The sequence below is a fragment of the Heptranchias perlo genome, chromosome 3 (assembly GCF_035084215.1).
Source record: "Heptranchias perlo isolate sHepPer1 chromosome 3, sHepPer1.hap1, whole genome shotgun sequence".
In the NCBI taxonomy this organism is placed as follows: Eukaryota; Metazoa; Chordata; class Chondrichthyes; order Hexanchiformes; family Hexanchidae; genus Heptranchias; species Heptranchias perlo.
The window spans coordinates 32,402,968-32,418,192 of record NC_090327.1 but is presented as its reverse complement, the minus strand read 5'-3'; the positions used below and the strand labels follow the sequence as shown (position 1 = coordinate 32,418,192).

At 43.3% G+C, this 15,225-nt stretch overlaps 1 protein-coding gene across 1 annotated transcript in view; it reads left to right on the top strand.

Annotated features, from left to right (window-relative positions):
• Positions 1-11,237, top strand: part of zc3h3 (zinc finger CCCH-type containing 3) — a 260,428-nt gene extending 249,191 nt beyond the window's left edge. Inside the window, exon 12 of the mRNA XM_067978747.1 lies at positions 8,452-11,237. Coding sequence (XP_067834848.1) covers positions 8,452-8,483 — 32 coding nt within the window. The 3' untranslated portion in view covers positions 8,484-11,237. The remainder of the gene's footprint in view (positions 1-8,451) is intronic.
• Positions 11,238-15,225: the final 3,988 nt, after the last annotated feature.

Genomic DNA, 15,225 nt, shown 5'->3' with positions numbered 1-15,225 from the left:
TAGTAGGCATGAGTTCACAACAAAAAGATTTTAAAAACTGTCTCCAATTTTACACTAAATTGGCAGTCTCACTGAGAGGCCACAGGATGGCTGATGTGGAAAATAAACAAAATGTCGCACTGGTACAACAGAGGGAGCTGTTTTGAGGTTGGAATTGACACACATTGTTGGGGTATAGCAGCGGGAACCATGCCGTACTTAGCCTGGCAGAGCTCTGTGCTGACAGAGTGCCCGAAAATGGTAAATTATTCCATTCCCCAAGACTAACGTGGCTGAGGAGTACCTTGAAGGGACGTGTAAACTTTAATGAAATGTTTGTGTCTAATCCCAATCCTGTAATGGCTGAGGCAGGGTCCTGGTACGATCTGAAGGCACGAGATCATTAAAAATGTGCAAACGACAGCAGTTTTTAAAGGGAGCCTTAATTACAGTAGCAGTTCGTTCGCAATGCAGGACACAAACAGCCTAATAAAGTGACTGCTGTTTTTATGCCACTGCTATTAAAGCTGAGTAATTGATTGTGCGTTGTGCACATTAAGAAATTGTGTTGGTGCTGAGTGAGGCTTACATTGAAGATAAATCAGTTTGCTTCATAACCCCTGTTGGTAACGAGGCTCCCGATTCTGATTTTATTCCATCAGGAATTTTTTTTCCTGAGGAAATGTATTACAGTGGAAATATTGCAAACAAGGGGTGCAGGTGACATCATAAACTGCAAAAAAAAAGCTCAAACAGTTTGTCAGCTAAACTCTGAATTGCAGTTATTATCAGACACTCAACAAGTTCTTTTTTTCTTTATTTGTTCTTGGGATGTGGGGGTCGCTAGCAAGGTCGGCATTTATTGCCCATCCCTAATAACCCTGAGAAAATGGTGGTGGGCCTTCATCTAGAAACCCTACAATTCTTTGTGGTGGTTTGATAAAACTCAGTGGCTTGCTGGTCACTATAGAGGGCAGTTAAGAGTCAACCACGTTGGTGTGCGGACTGGTATAACATATAGGCCAAACCTAGTAGGGAAAGCAGGTTTCCTTCCCTAAAGGACATTAGTGAACCAGTTGGGTTTTTACAACAATCATGGTCACTTTTACAGCTCTAGCTTTTTATTTCCAGATTTTTTTAAACAGAATTCAAATTCTCAACCTGCCATGATGCAATTGAACTCACGTTCTCAGGATTATTAGTCCAGACTCCTGGCTTACTAATCCAGTGACATAACCGCTACCATTCCCCACCCTGGATACTATGATGTATTCCACCAAGACCATGGTGGCAGCATGGACCTCATTCTATCACTCTGCAGGTCTTGTCCTTGACCGCTTCAATGGGGTAAGCAACCACGGGTGTAGCAAATAGCCCTGATCTCCCAGCAGCTATTCATCATGCCTTCCCTTGAGCTAATGGCAGCACTGTGAATTGGCATAAAATGAATGCACCTACCTCTTAAAATGAGATAATTTTGGAGGTTGTGTAACATTTGGTGTAATTTCATTGTCACATTAAACGAAGTGACAGAAATTAACAAGTTCAGGCCTGTGATGTTGGATCTCGACTCTGGTTCAGGTTGGTCACTACGGTAGGGCATGCTGTCATTGTGAAATGGTATTTGTGTCTTTCGCTTTCGGATTCCATCTCTCTGTCAGTCTTGTTTTCTGTTTCGCATTCTGTCTTACACATTCGCTTGTTTGTGTCATCTCATCAAGCTATAGTGGCAGACTGGTCTGAACAGTCCAGTGTGCAATATTCAGTATAAAATCTCTTTATTGTGTGAGTGTTACAAGCTTTCAAAATTCATTGGTTCCTTTTTCATGCGTAATAGAAATTTACTGGATGATAACTTCACTTATGCAGACTAAATGCAGCAAGTGTTTAAGATAGAAGTTATTTTCAACTTGAGTCCTTTCCAGCAGCCGGTCTGTTTAAAGAATGCTTCCATTTGTAACTTTCTAAGTCACTATTCGCCAGAGATTGGCGGATAAACATGAGTCCATTTGGAGAAAACATCGATATCAAGTCACTTGATGCTAACCGCACAGAGCCACCGACTTAAAGATAAATGCTCCCTTATTGTTACTTTTGCTGCCTTTAATTTTGGTAAAAAAGTACAAATATTTACTCAAAAATTGATGCTTTTATTGTCTGTTCTTAGTGATGATGTCTGCCATGATGAGTGCCAACTGGGAACATCATGGAGAGGGCTTTAGAGAATGAAATGTGATTTGTGTGAAAGATTATTTCTATAACTAAATATAAATTTAACAAATAAAAAAGCTGTGTGGATGTAGGAGTATTAACATGCTGTGCCACAGGTATGTTAATATGGACCTATGATCTCCACATGTGCAGTTGGCACAAGGGCTAGTAGCTCCTATATACAATTTATTTTATATCGGAATATCAGAGTGCATTACTTTGCAGAGTTTACCACATAACCATACAGAGTATTAAATCTCCTCTAATACATCTCCTCTATACTATATAATACATGCTGGAATGTTCCACTTGTGTGTTGCAGAATGCATCATAGACAGGTGTTATACCCATGAACAGAGTCCAGCAGGAGCCTATACCTGTAACCATGTATAGGCTATCTTTAATGACAAAGACCCGGAGCTTGAAATTTAATGAGGCCCACTCTGCTGGTGGAGGTGCAGAGGAGTGCAACTTCCACCCTGCTGTACAACCCTCCTCATATTATGGGGAAGGGGTCATTAACATACTCAGACCGGACCATCGCATCAGTGGCGCCTGCCCCATCGGAAGCCCGAGAAGTCAGAGCTGTCTTTTTTAAGCTGTATCTGCATCTTTGTGTAACACTTCAATAGCTGGCAGATCTCTCAGCATGTTGTAAAAAAGCTTCCCCATAATTTATGTCAAATTAAATTTTATTTGGTTAAATATATATTTTAAAGGCTCCAAGACCAACTGTAAGGGAATATTTACATGGGGCATATTTGTTTCCCTTTATATTCATTCGCACTAATTTACTTTAATGTAGAAATATGAGCTATGGGAAAGTTCTGGTGAAAAAATCTTATTCCCAAGCACTTGATATTTTTTCAATGTCGTAAATGTTTTTCCTGGCAGTCAGTGGAAGCAGAGGCTGGAGTGGATCGGGAACTCCTTGTGGGAGCCTGTAGGGAGCAATCCTGTTCCTCCTGGCCCACAAGGAGTTTGGAGAAAAGGAATTTTTTAAAACTTACCTTGGCCTCTTCTGGCCAGTCGTTGTCTTTTTTAATTCATTCATGGGATGTGGGCGTCACTGGCAAGGCTAGCATTTATTGCCCATCCCTAATTGCCCTTGAGATGGTGGTGCACCGCTGCAGTCCGTGTGGTGAAGGTTCTCCCACAGTGCTGTTAGGGAGGGAGTTCCAGGATTTTTATCCAGCGACGATGAAGGAACGGCGATATATATCCAAGTCGGGATGGTATGTGCCTTGGAGGGGAACGTGCAGGTGGTGGTGTTCCCATGCGCCTGCTGCCCTTGCCCTTCTAGGTGGTAGAGGTCGCAGGTTTGGGAAGTGCTGTCAAAGAAGCTTTGGCGCGTTGCTGCAGTGCATCTTATAGATGGTACACACTGCAGCCACGGTGCACCGGGTGGTGGAGGGAGTGAATGTTTAGGATGGTGCATGGGGTGCCAATCAAGTGGGCTGCTTTGTCCTGGATGATGTCGAGCTTCTTGAGTGTTGTTGGAGCTGCACTCATCCAGGCAAGTGGAGAGTATTCCATCACACTCCTGACTTGTGCCTTGTAGATGTTGGAAAAGCTTTGGGGAGTCAGGAGGTGAGTCACTCACCGCAGAATACCCAGTCTCTGACCTGCTCTTGTAGCCACAGTATTTGTGTGGCTGATCCAGTTAAGTTTCTGGTCAATGGTGACCCCCAGGATGTTGATGGTGGGGAATTTGGCGATGGTAATGCCGTTGAATGTCAAATGGTTAGACTCTCTTTTTGTCTGATGCGAATGTTACTTGTCACTTATCAGCCCAAGACTTATCAGCCTGGATGTTGTCCAAGTGTTGCTGCATGCGGGCATGGACTGCTTCATTATCTGAGGGGTTGCGAATGGAACTGAACACTGCAATCATCAGCGAACATCCCCACTTCTGACCTTATGATGGAGGGAAGGTCATTGATGAAGCAGCTGAAGATGGTTGGGCCTAGGACACTGCCCTGAGGAACTCCAGCAGCGATGTTCTGAGGCTGCAGACAGTGCGGGACTGGCCCTTACTTGAAGTAAAGATGACGTTGCGGCGCTAATGACGTCATCGGGCCATGACTTTTGAATATTATGTAAGCCCCCGCCTGCCTTTAGTGGGAACCTCATTGATGCCATGAGTCGCCATACCCGGGATCACAGAGGGTTGGATCCAGGAGCTAGAATTTTCAAATTTTAACCCCTCCCTCGCACCATTGTTACTGGGTGAAGGGGGTTGAAATCCCAGCCACAGTCTTACCAGTAGCCAGCCTTATGGTATGTGGCAAGTTTAGTCCGTCATTGCAGTCACCTCTAACACAGATCTTGCGCAGTATAAAAACAGCTTTGCAGGTCCTGCATTGTTGTCTTCAAATATGTTGGGACATGTGCATGAGATTACAAGCTTGCCTTTTTCTGAAGCTTCTTGAAGACAGAGCAGTGTATCTGAAGGAAAATGCCTTCATTTTCTGGGTATTAGAACTTCAAAATCATGCTTTGTCATAAAACCTGCACGGATCTAATGCCCAGTGCCCTTGTTACCACACGTGTAAGTAGCTAGGACATGCCTGCAGCTTCTACTTTCACTAACAAATGAGTCAATATAGGGGCTTTAACTTACTTTGTAATTCCTGACACCTTCCAATAATACTCTCAGCAGTGACCGAGGAAACCAGTGTTGCTGGTGTTCAAGGGGGCTGAATATCCAATCCAAGGCCAGGCTTATCTGGGAGAGGAGGGAATGGGGTAGAACCAGGATACACCTCATTCAGAGGAGGCCAGGAAATTCTGGGATGGGAGCTGTGGGTGGACCTTCCTCTTGCCCCCACATCAAGTAGGCATGACTGGGCTTTAACGGGAAACTCTGCTCTTTCCGTCTCCTGGTAGCCCTAACAGAACCTATAACTGAGAGCAGGTATAGGTTCATTTAGTAAAAGCCTCTAAATGCCCGAGGGAAGTGGTCCTGGAAGGAATTGATCCCCTTCCAGAGACAGCTCAACAACAACAACTTGCATTTATATAGCGCCTTTAATGTAGTAAAATGTCCCAAGGCACATCACTGGAGTGTAATCAGACAAATAAAAATTGACACCAAGCCAAAGAAGGAGAGATTAGGACAGGTGTCCAAATGCTTGGTCAAAGAAGTAGGTTTTAAGGAGTGTCTTAAAGAAGGATAGGGAGGTGGAGAAATTTAGGGGGGAATTCCAGAGGTTAGGGCATAGGACCAATGGTAGGGCAACGAAGGAGGAGGCCTGAGTTGGAGGAACGCAGAGTTCTCGGAAGGTTGTAGGACATGGGGAGGTTACAGAGATATGAGGGGGTGGGGGCCGAGGCTATGGAGGGATTTGAAAACAAGGACGAGAATGTTAAAACTGGAACGGGAGCCAATATAGATCTTGGTGTGAGTTAGGATACAGGCAGTAGAATTTTGGATGAGCTGTAGTTTACAGAAGGTGGAAGATGGGAGGCCGGCCAGGAGAACATTGGAATAGTCGAGTCTGGAGATAACAAAAGCATGGAGGAGGGTTTCAGCAACAGATTGGCTGAGGCAGGGGCGGAGACGGGCGATGTTACGGAAGTGGAAGTAGGCGGTCTTTGTGATGGAGAGGATATGGGGTCAGAAGTTCAGCTCTGTCAGCTCGACAGCTGCTTTGGAAGCTGCAGAGTTGGGATGCTCCATGTTTGGGGAGACCCTCGCCGGGATTCTTGTACTACATCAGCGCACCATGGTGCTGACCCGTTCCCTATAGTATGAGGAGTGTTGTATGGCAGGGTGGAAATTGTACTCCACTGCACTTCCACCAGTAGAGCGGGCCTCACAAAATTTCAAGCTCCGGATCTTTATCAATAAACATATTCTATACGTGATTATAGGTATAGACTCCTGCTGGACTCTGTTCATGGATATATAACAATTGTCTATGATGCACTTAGCAAAACACAGGTGGAACATTCCAGCATGTATTATATTGTAATGCATTCTGTGTTAGAGGAGATTTAATACTCTGGTTATGTGGTGAACTCTGCAATGTAATGCACTCTGTGTTTAGAGGTGTAATATTCTGATTTAAAATAAATTGTATACAGGAGCCCTTGTACCAACTGCATATGGGAAAATCATAGGTCCACATTATCATACCTGTGGCACAACACGTTACTATTCCTACACCTGCACAGCTTTTTTTTTGTAAAATTTATATTTAGTTATAGAAATAATCTTTCACACAAATCGTATTTTACTCTCTGAAGCCCGCTCCATGATGTTCCCATTTGGGACTCAGCCAAAAAAGCAAGTTTCATTTGTGCTCTGTAATCCCCCACAGCCAAACTACTCATTACCAGAGTAGCACCCACAGCCTCCATGGAAGTGTTAGGAATTGACTCCCAGTCCCTGTGAGTTCATTATATGCACATTTTTTTTTCTTCTTTTTAAAATGAGCCACTGGGACCTGTTAGTGGTGGCTGGGGGTAGTCCCCTACATCTGTCGAACAGATTTCTAATATTACTTAGTAGAAATGCAGGGAACTGCAAGCACAGAATTACAGTATTTCTTCAATGTTCTGCTGAGCTAACTTATAGCACCCAGAGTCCTTTTAAGGAAATTCCAGTCCAGTGTCAAATGAAGTGTTTTTAATGGTAATTACCATTTGTGCTGATTCCCCTCTAATTACAGAGGAGGATGTGTGATTTATATGCAGTGCTTTTTTTTTCAGCTTCTCAATTTTCTCCCTCCCTTTCCTAAAGCTACTGAGTCACACTAGGGTACAGTTCCACAGGCAGCAGCTACATTCCTGTACCTCATCCAAGTGCCGTTAGTGTCAGACTTGGCTCAGGGGTAGCACTTTCGCCTCTGAGTCAGGAAGTTATGGGTTCCAGTCCCACTCCAGAGACTTCTGCACATAATCTAGGTTGACATTCCAGTGCAGTACTGAGGGAGTGCTGCAATATCGGAGGTGCCATCTTTCGGATGAGATGTTAAACCGAGGCCCGGTCTGCCCTCAGGTGGACATAAAAGATCCCACGGCACTATTCGTAGAAGAGCAGGGTCGTTCTCCCAGTATCCTAGCCAATATTTATCCCTCAACCAACTTCACTAAGATGATCTCGTCATTCGTTTCGTTACTGCTTGTGAGAGCTTGCTGTGCATAAACCAGCTGCTGCGTTTGCCACATTGTAACAGTAAGTATGCTTCAAAAGTACTTCATTGGCTGTAAAGCGTTTGGGACGTTATGAGGTCGTGAAAGATGATATATAAATATACAGATCTCTTTCATCCTTCATTAATGTCAACTGAGGGGAATATAACAGCCAAGTCGAACAATGCCTCTCCTTCCACACCCTCCAGACATACATGTATGCACACCCTTTCCAGCAGTGCTTACCGAATAGTGATTAGGGATGAAAAACCTGGTTGATCTTCTCCTTATGCGCCGACTTCTCTGACAATCTGCTGTGCTGCTCTACCTTGGCAGAAATTGGGTAACTCAGCACAGACAAGGGAATAAACTTTAGAACATCCCCTGGTCTGTATGGCTCAGTTTCACACCAGGAAGTACATATACCAACTCCACCACTGCAACACTTTGACACGGTGGCCCCAAAACTCCACAGGGGTTCCCCAGCCTCCTGCTAGGTTACGGCAGGAAACTGGGGGAACCCCATTGAATTTCAGGGTCTGTGTTTTTACACGCTAAGCTAGAATTAACCCCCTTCACTGAACATGCCCAGTATATGACCACCCCAAGTATTATTAACTGTATGCACATTTGCATTAATGCAGTCTTTCAAGCAAACAATTTAAGATTTGTAGATTAAATTTGTGATTTGGTTGACATTGAATTTTTTTTTGGTCAGTTTCTATGACATTGAGACTCCCAATTCCCTGACGAGTCAACCAGTCAACCAGTCTCAGTATCTAAGCCATCAGATCAGGTAGAGTTTTTTCCCACTGGAAGATAGAAGGTTAAGGAGGTGCTCAAATTATGAAATGTTTTGATGGGTGAATCGGTAACAAGGAGACATAGACTCAGCATTATTAGAACTTGGAACACTTTATCAAGGTGACTTTTGAGGTAGAGATGATAACATCCTTTGAAAAGGAAGAATATAAAAGGATATGGGGAAAGGGCAAGGAAATGGGATAAGAATAGCTAGTTGAAGGCTAGCACCAGCACAGGTGTAATGGGCCAAAAAGTTTCCTTCTGTGGTATAAATTCTATGATTCTGTTGCTATCAATAACTTTTCTCTTCTCTTGCAGGGAAACCAATTCGGATCAAGCCCAGATTTTGATCGACTTCTGTAGGCATCCGACAACTAAACCGTCTCAGCACCAACCAGGTGGCTGGGAAGCGGGGAGAGGTCTTGGGACGGTTTGTCTACCTTGAGCGAAACTGTACAGACAAACAGCAGACGACAATTTGACCTACAATTCCTACTACTGTTTTGCGCAGGGATTTTGTGGAATTTTTTTTCTCTCTAGTGTAAGGATCCAGAACGTGGGCCTGCGAGAAAAACCTTCGGTAACGTCACAATTACAGATATAACGGTGTTTGTGAATCATCGCTGCCTGCCATCCATGATGATGAAAGTCATTTTATTTCAGCAAAGATTCTGGTATGAAATGGCCGCCCGGTCTCTGAACCTCCGGGATGGGTTTGGGGTTTATTTTGCTGTCCCACATCAGTGGATAACATTTAAGAAATTGTGGCCTTCATAATGTCATAGATTCTCAGATTTTTTTTTAAAACTCAGCTGCCGCCAATTTTATTAAACAATGTACAGTTTTGATTCTCGTTATTTTGCTTGCGATGTCTGTGATGGGTGGTACTGGGCAGTATACAATTTGTAGCCTTTTCTCTGCTCGTCTCTTATTTTATGCAGAATGTCCCTGGCAACTCCTAACATCACACAGAATTTTTGACGTTGGACGCGTGAGGAGAGTGTGGTAGAGTTGATTTCGAACCATGTCCTTTCGCTTCTTGAACCTGGACGTTTATCCAATCAGATTGCTGTGATCTCAGTCTCTTCTGGCCACCAGCTGTGTGGATCCTAAGTGAAGTGCCAGGTTCGGTCTTAATCCAGCTGCTGGTGGATGTAGTCTCATTGAACAAAACTGCCCAATTATTAGCTTAGGAAGTGAAAATGTCACTTTAGGGGAAGTAAGTTGCTCTTTTGAGGTTGGAGTTGAGGTAGGATATTAGGGCAATGTGGAGGGAGCTTTACCTTGCCTGGAAGTGCTTGATGGATTGTGAAATGGGAACTTTGCTCTGTATCTAACCCATACTGTACCTGACTTGGGAGTTCTTGGTGATTACAGTGGATGAAAGAGTGAAAAACTGTTCCATTCTCCAATACTAACCTCCTTTTACCTTGATGGACACTAAATTTGCCAAAAAAAGTATTAAACCCAAACCCAAGTCATTTCTGACTATACTCTGAACCTAGAGATTAGTTTACAACTTTGCACTGGCTTCCCTGAAGTTTAGATGCATTATTTCATCTATTTGTGGAGCTTTTAATAGTGATTGTTGATGAAGAATGCATTTTGTTTGATATGTAGCGATATCCACAAAGTTTATTAACAATTTTCAATCTTTTTTGGTAACCTGGGCCTGTCATCGGTCTATATTTTAAGGCTGATATATATAGGTTATGCAATGCCTCCCTATCCAATATATTAGAATGGGCAGCATTGCGAAGTGTTGAATGCTCAATGCCATGGAGCAGGAGTCGGGTTCAAGTCCCTCTCTACTCGGTAGCAATGCGCAAGGTGGAGCCTGTGACATGACAGAGCAAAGAAGAATGGAAGATCCACGGGAGAGTCACACCTGGGCGACTCCTGGCACCTTTTACCAGACATTCACACCATGTATTGGCAGAGTGGGTGCAGGCAGTACCACCCGCCACCTCGGCTGCCATGTGTCAGGCCAGGTGGACAATGGAAAGAAACAAATTATAGAGAACAGAGGAACTTACTTAGAGAAATACCTCATGGAACAAGAAAGAAAGCTTGTTTGTTTAAAGGCTTAGCTCGTGCCAGCCTGGTATATGTGTGTTAGGATAGAAATAGCCTATTTTATCTATTAAGAGGAATGATTTGCATTTAATATATTTTATTCTTGCACTCCGCAAGAACTGCACACTAAAGATTTTGAGATTTAAGAACAATTCAGTACCTCCGTAGTGAAGGTTGATGAAGAATGCATTTTGTGCCCATACCATCAAAAGCTCCTTGTACATGATGGGGCCAGTAATGTAGTGCACAAGTAAGCTGACTTCACTAGATAATGAGATCAGCTCATTCACGTGATTTTATGGTGCTCCAGGCGCATTGAAAATTACTGTGTGTGTGCCCAGGCTGGAATATTCGGTGCCAGCAGCCACCAAAGGGCCGCTGGGTACCCATTCTGCAGCGAGTGATTTTCAATGGGGACAGGAACACAGATCGGCGCGCAAGGGGAGGGAGGGGTGCTCCCTGGGAATTTTTATATATAGAGAGAGAATTAATGCAGCCTGCACTTTAGCGCCCATTCCAAACAGGTGCTGTGTAGCTGTAGCGCTGCTCAGGCACTTTAGCCGCTTTATAGGGCCTAAGTTGAATCAAAGTCGCAGCCCGGGGTGGGCCTTGTGCGCAGGCTCCCAGACCTCTGCGCTTGCCGTTCACATTCGAGTGAGCTGTGGCGTGTTGTGAGCCTCAGGCCTCCACACCTGATAATATAGGGAGTAGGCACCCAACGTGCTTCAACATAATGCTTGGTCGTCTCGTTAATATCGTTGTTTAGGGAAGAGGAACTGCTGTTTGGAGTGGAGGAACAAAGATCGTGTATATGCAGTGACATTCCCACTGACAGGTCATAGAAATGCGCGTAACATTGACTATTGTACGTAATGTTTTTTGTCCCACAGATGGAAGGATTCATAATATGAATAGTCTTTGTTATTTATTGACTGCATATGGCTTTCCTGGTGAATTCATTTCTATTTAATATTTGTTTAATATGTTACATTTTTTTCTTGCTGTTTATAAATGAATTTTGGTGAATATTGCTGACTTGTCACCTTTTTTCAAAGATCAAATATGTTTTCAGCACAAACTATTCAGTAGACCTTCTGGAAGATTTGTTCTAGTTTTGTAATTCTACATAAATGTATATCTGAGCCAGACATAGAATCCCAGTGTATGCAGCCAATCCATGTTCACTACATTGTATAGAATTCTAATGGATCAAAGATCACTGGAAACTTTAGTTATTAACAAATGGAAGTTATAAAGAAAGAAAGCACATGCATTTATATAGTACCTTTCACATCCTCAGGATGTCCCAAAGTGCTTTACAACCAATGAATTATTTTTGAGGTGTACTCCCCATCATGATATAGGCAAACACAGCAGCTAATCTTCACACAGCAAGTTACCACAAGCAGTAAATGGGATTAATGACCAGTTAATATATTGCTGGTACTGGTTGAAGGATGAATGTTGCCTTGACCAGGATCATTTTGAAATAGCCCAGTGCCATTTAATCAAAATCACCACTGCTAGTACTTCAAGGAGGGCAGCGTAAAGACAATATTCTCATGTCGTCTACTTAAACTGATATATTAACAAAATAAAAATGATACTAAATCATGATCTGATTTGCCTCGTCAATTACACAGCAAAGATCCTGCGGTCCCCACCAGTCAGGGAAGGCCTCAAACCCGGGTACGAGCAAGACTGGGAAAGAGAGGCAGGCATTCATAACCACCCTCCTGGGGGGACCTACGGTTGGCTGTTTTGGCCAGGCCCATGAGGAAATCCTCCGACCTGCCTGCCCCCAGATGGCCAAAGGTCAGAAGCATAGGGCTGAAGAGCCAAATGTTTAAGAGCAGCCCCTTTAAATTACAGAATGGGGGCTGCGACTTCTCACACTTCAAGTCTGTATGCTGCACTGTTCCTTCCAGGCCGTAGAAATGGCTTACGTCCTAAGTATCTATGAAGTGATTCAAAACAACTGCTCAATGCAGCATTCTCCACCCCAGGTCCTCATTGGTGCAGAAGAAGGTCCCTGAATACAGAGACTTTCATTGGCAGCTCCTGCCTAAGCTGGATAGCAAGATGGTATGCCAGAGCTTGTCCAATGGAAGGCGAGAGTAATGAGTGTGTGCAGGAACATTGGCTTTACCAGGAGAACTCAGTCCCGTTGAATATTTTACATTCACCTGAACAAGCAGATAGAGCCTCAGTTTAATGTCTCGCCTGAAAGATGGTATCTCTAACAATGTAGCATTCCTCCACTACGGCACTGAAGTGTCAGCCTAGATTAAATGCTGAAGTCCTGGAGTGGGACCTGAGCCCACGACCTTCTGACTCAGAAATGAGAGTTCTATCACCAAGCTAAGGCTGATATTGTTCAGGGTTAGTAGTGGACAGTATTACTTTACAGTTGGCAGTAAGCTTCTATGCAGGCAACTCTACATCTGCTTGAACTCCCTCACGGTGTTGAGCTAAGTATCGGTAACTACAATGCAACAGTGATGACCATAGTTTCCCTATATTGTAACAGTTACTCGACTTCAAAAGTGATTAATTGGCTCTAAAGCACTTTGGGACGTCCGAAAGATGTAAACGGCGCTAAATAAATGAAAGTTCTTTCTGTTTAGCCAAAGTACGTAGTAGTAGGCCATTTGGCCCATCGAGTATGCTGTGACATTTGGTTAGCCATGATAGCTCTTTATCTTTTTAATCCCAATTCTCAGTCCTTACTCTTTAAACAAATCAATTAATTTTGCATCTATGGCCTTTGGGGCAGTGCATTCCACATTCTCTCAACCCTTTCTGTGAGGGTTTTGTTTTCTTAGATTCACTTCTAAACAGTTTAATTCTAATTATAAGATTATATTTCCTGCTTGTATATTTTGTGAGTACTCGCTGATATAATCGGATCCCAATTAAGCGAAAAAAAATGTAAACCAAAGTATGTTAAGTTAAAGGGGAAAATGAGGTGTAGGGAATGAATACTTGTACAGTGCCCTAGTCAGACCAATGTGTTCAGTTTTGGCCATGGAACACCAGAAAGACATTTACGTGCTGGGAGCGGTACAGAGAAGAGCCTTGAGGTTGATCCCTAGTGTCAGGGGTACAGGAAAGACTGGAGAAGCTTGAGCTTTTCAGCCTTGTAAGGAGGAGTTTGAGAAGTGATCTTAAAGAGGTGTCATGGAATCATACAGCACAGAAGGTGGCCAGAAGACTTCCCTGATTCTTTTGCTATCTTAAATCTGTGTCCTCTGGTTACCGACCTTCCTGCCAGTGGAAACAGTTTCACCTTATTTACTCTATCAAAACCCTTCTTAATTTTGAACACCTCTATTAAATCTCCCATTAACTTTCTCTGCTGTAGGGAGAACAATCTCTATTCTATCCACATAACTAAAGTCGCTCGTCCCTGGTTATCATTCTAGTAAATCTCCTCTGCACCCTCTCCAATTGTGACTCAGCGTTCAGAGTCATAAATGAAGAGTAGCCACTTGGACAAAATAGTAGAGGCTGACCAGTGCCAATGGAACCATATCTCACAAGAGTTAGCACTAAGACCAGTGTAGCACCTTACAACTTTAACTAAGATCAGCTAGCTTGACATAATCTTAGGATCAAACTTAGCAGCATCTTCGTTTACATCAACTTGACTCAATTGATCGCACTCTCGCCTGAATCAGAAGATTGTTCAACTCCCACAAAAGACTTGAGTGCATAATCTAGGCTGACACATCAGTGCAGTATCGAGGTAGTACTATATTGTCATAGATGCTATTGTTCAGGTGAGATGTAAAAATGAGGCCTATCTGCCTCTTTGGGTGGTGGGGGGGCTTAAAATATCCCATGGCACTAGTGGAAGAAGAGTAGGGAATTCTCCTGATGCGGTGGCCAATGTTTCTCCCTCAACAAAATAAAGAGAAAACATTTATTGTGTGCAAATTGGCAGCTGCGATGGCCTACATAACAACAGTGACTGCACTTCAAAAATAATGCTTTGGTTATAACCACTTTGGAACATCCTAAGGATATGATAAGGTGCTCCATAAATGTTAGTTTTCTCTTTCTATACGATTCAATGTTACACCAGACAGTCCATTTACCCACCGAGCCTTTGAGAAGGAAGGGGCTCCAAGTAGATTTCTTGTTTCTGTTCTAATGCATAGGTTGGTTGGGACCAGGCGATGGAAGGGAGATTGTATGAAAACCCTCTCCTGGTTGAGCAATCTGTTGCAAGTCCTAAAATAGCAGCAGTGTGAGTGACAGTGCTGTTGGAGTGTGTCCCTAATGTTAATCCCTTAATGTCTAGGTCCCATCTATATATGCAGCTGTTAATGAAAAGCCATGTGCATTGACGTGTGTGCAAGTCTGGGGCAGAGCTGATAATCTTTCACTGTTTGTGTGGCTCCAGAGAATCACATTCCAGCTCCTTCCAAAACTGTGATGATGACTCGAACCTATCGAGGCTACTGGATACTTGGGAGCTGATTACAAGACAGTAATCCAATCAAAGGGTACAGAGAGTGTCAGAAACCATCAGAAAAATGGAAGCATAGGCTGGAATTGAATCAGTAGGTTAAATGGTTTGCATGATGTATAATGGTTGCCTTTGGTAGGTTACTGGCCTGAATCGAAATGAGGGGTTTGGATAATTTAATAAATTGTGAGGTAGAAGCCATGATAACCAATGGGGTAAGTTTGCTAACTAGTCATTCGTAGTATCATAGTATGATACAGCGCAGAAGGAGGCGCATCGTGCCTGTGCCGGCTCTTTGAAAGAGCTGTCCAATTAATCCCACTCCCCTGCTCTTTCCTTCAAGTTTTAATCCAATTCCCTTTTGAAAGTTACTATTGAATCTGCTTTCACCACCCTTTCAGACAGTGCATTCCAGATCATTACAACTCGCTGTGAAAAAAATGTTTCCTCATGTCGCCTCGGTTTCTTTTGCCAATCATCTTAAATCTGTGTTCTCTGTTTACTGAACCTTCTGCTGCTGGAAACAGTTTTTCCTTATTTAC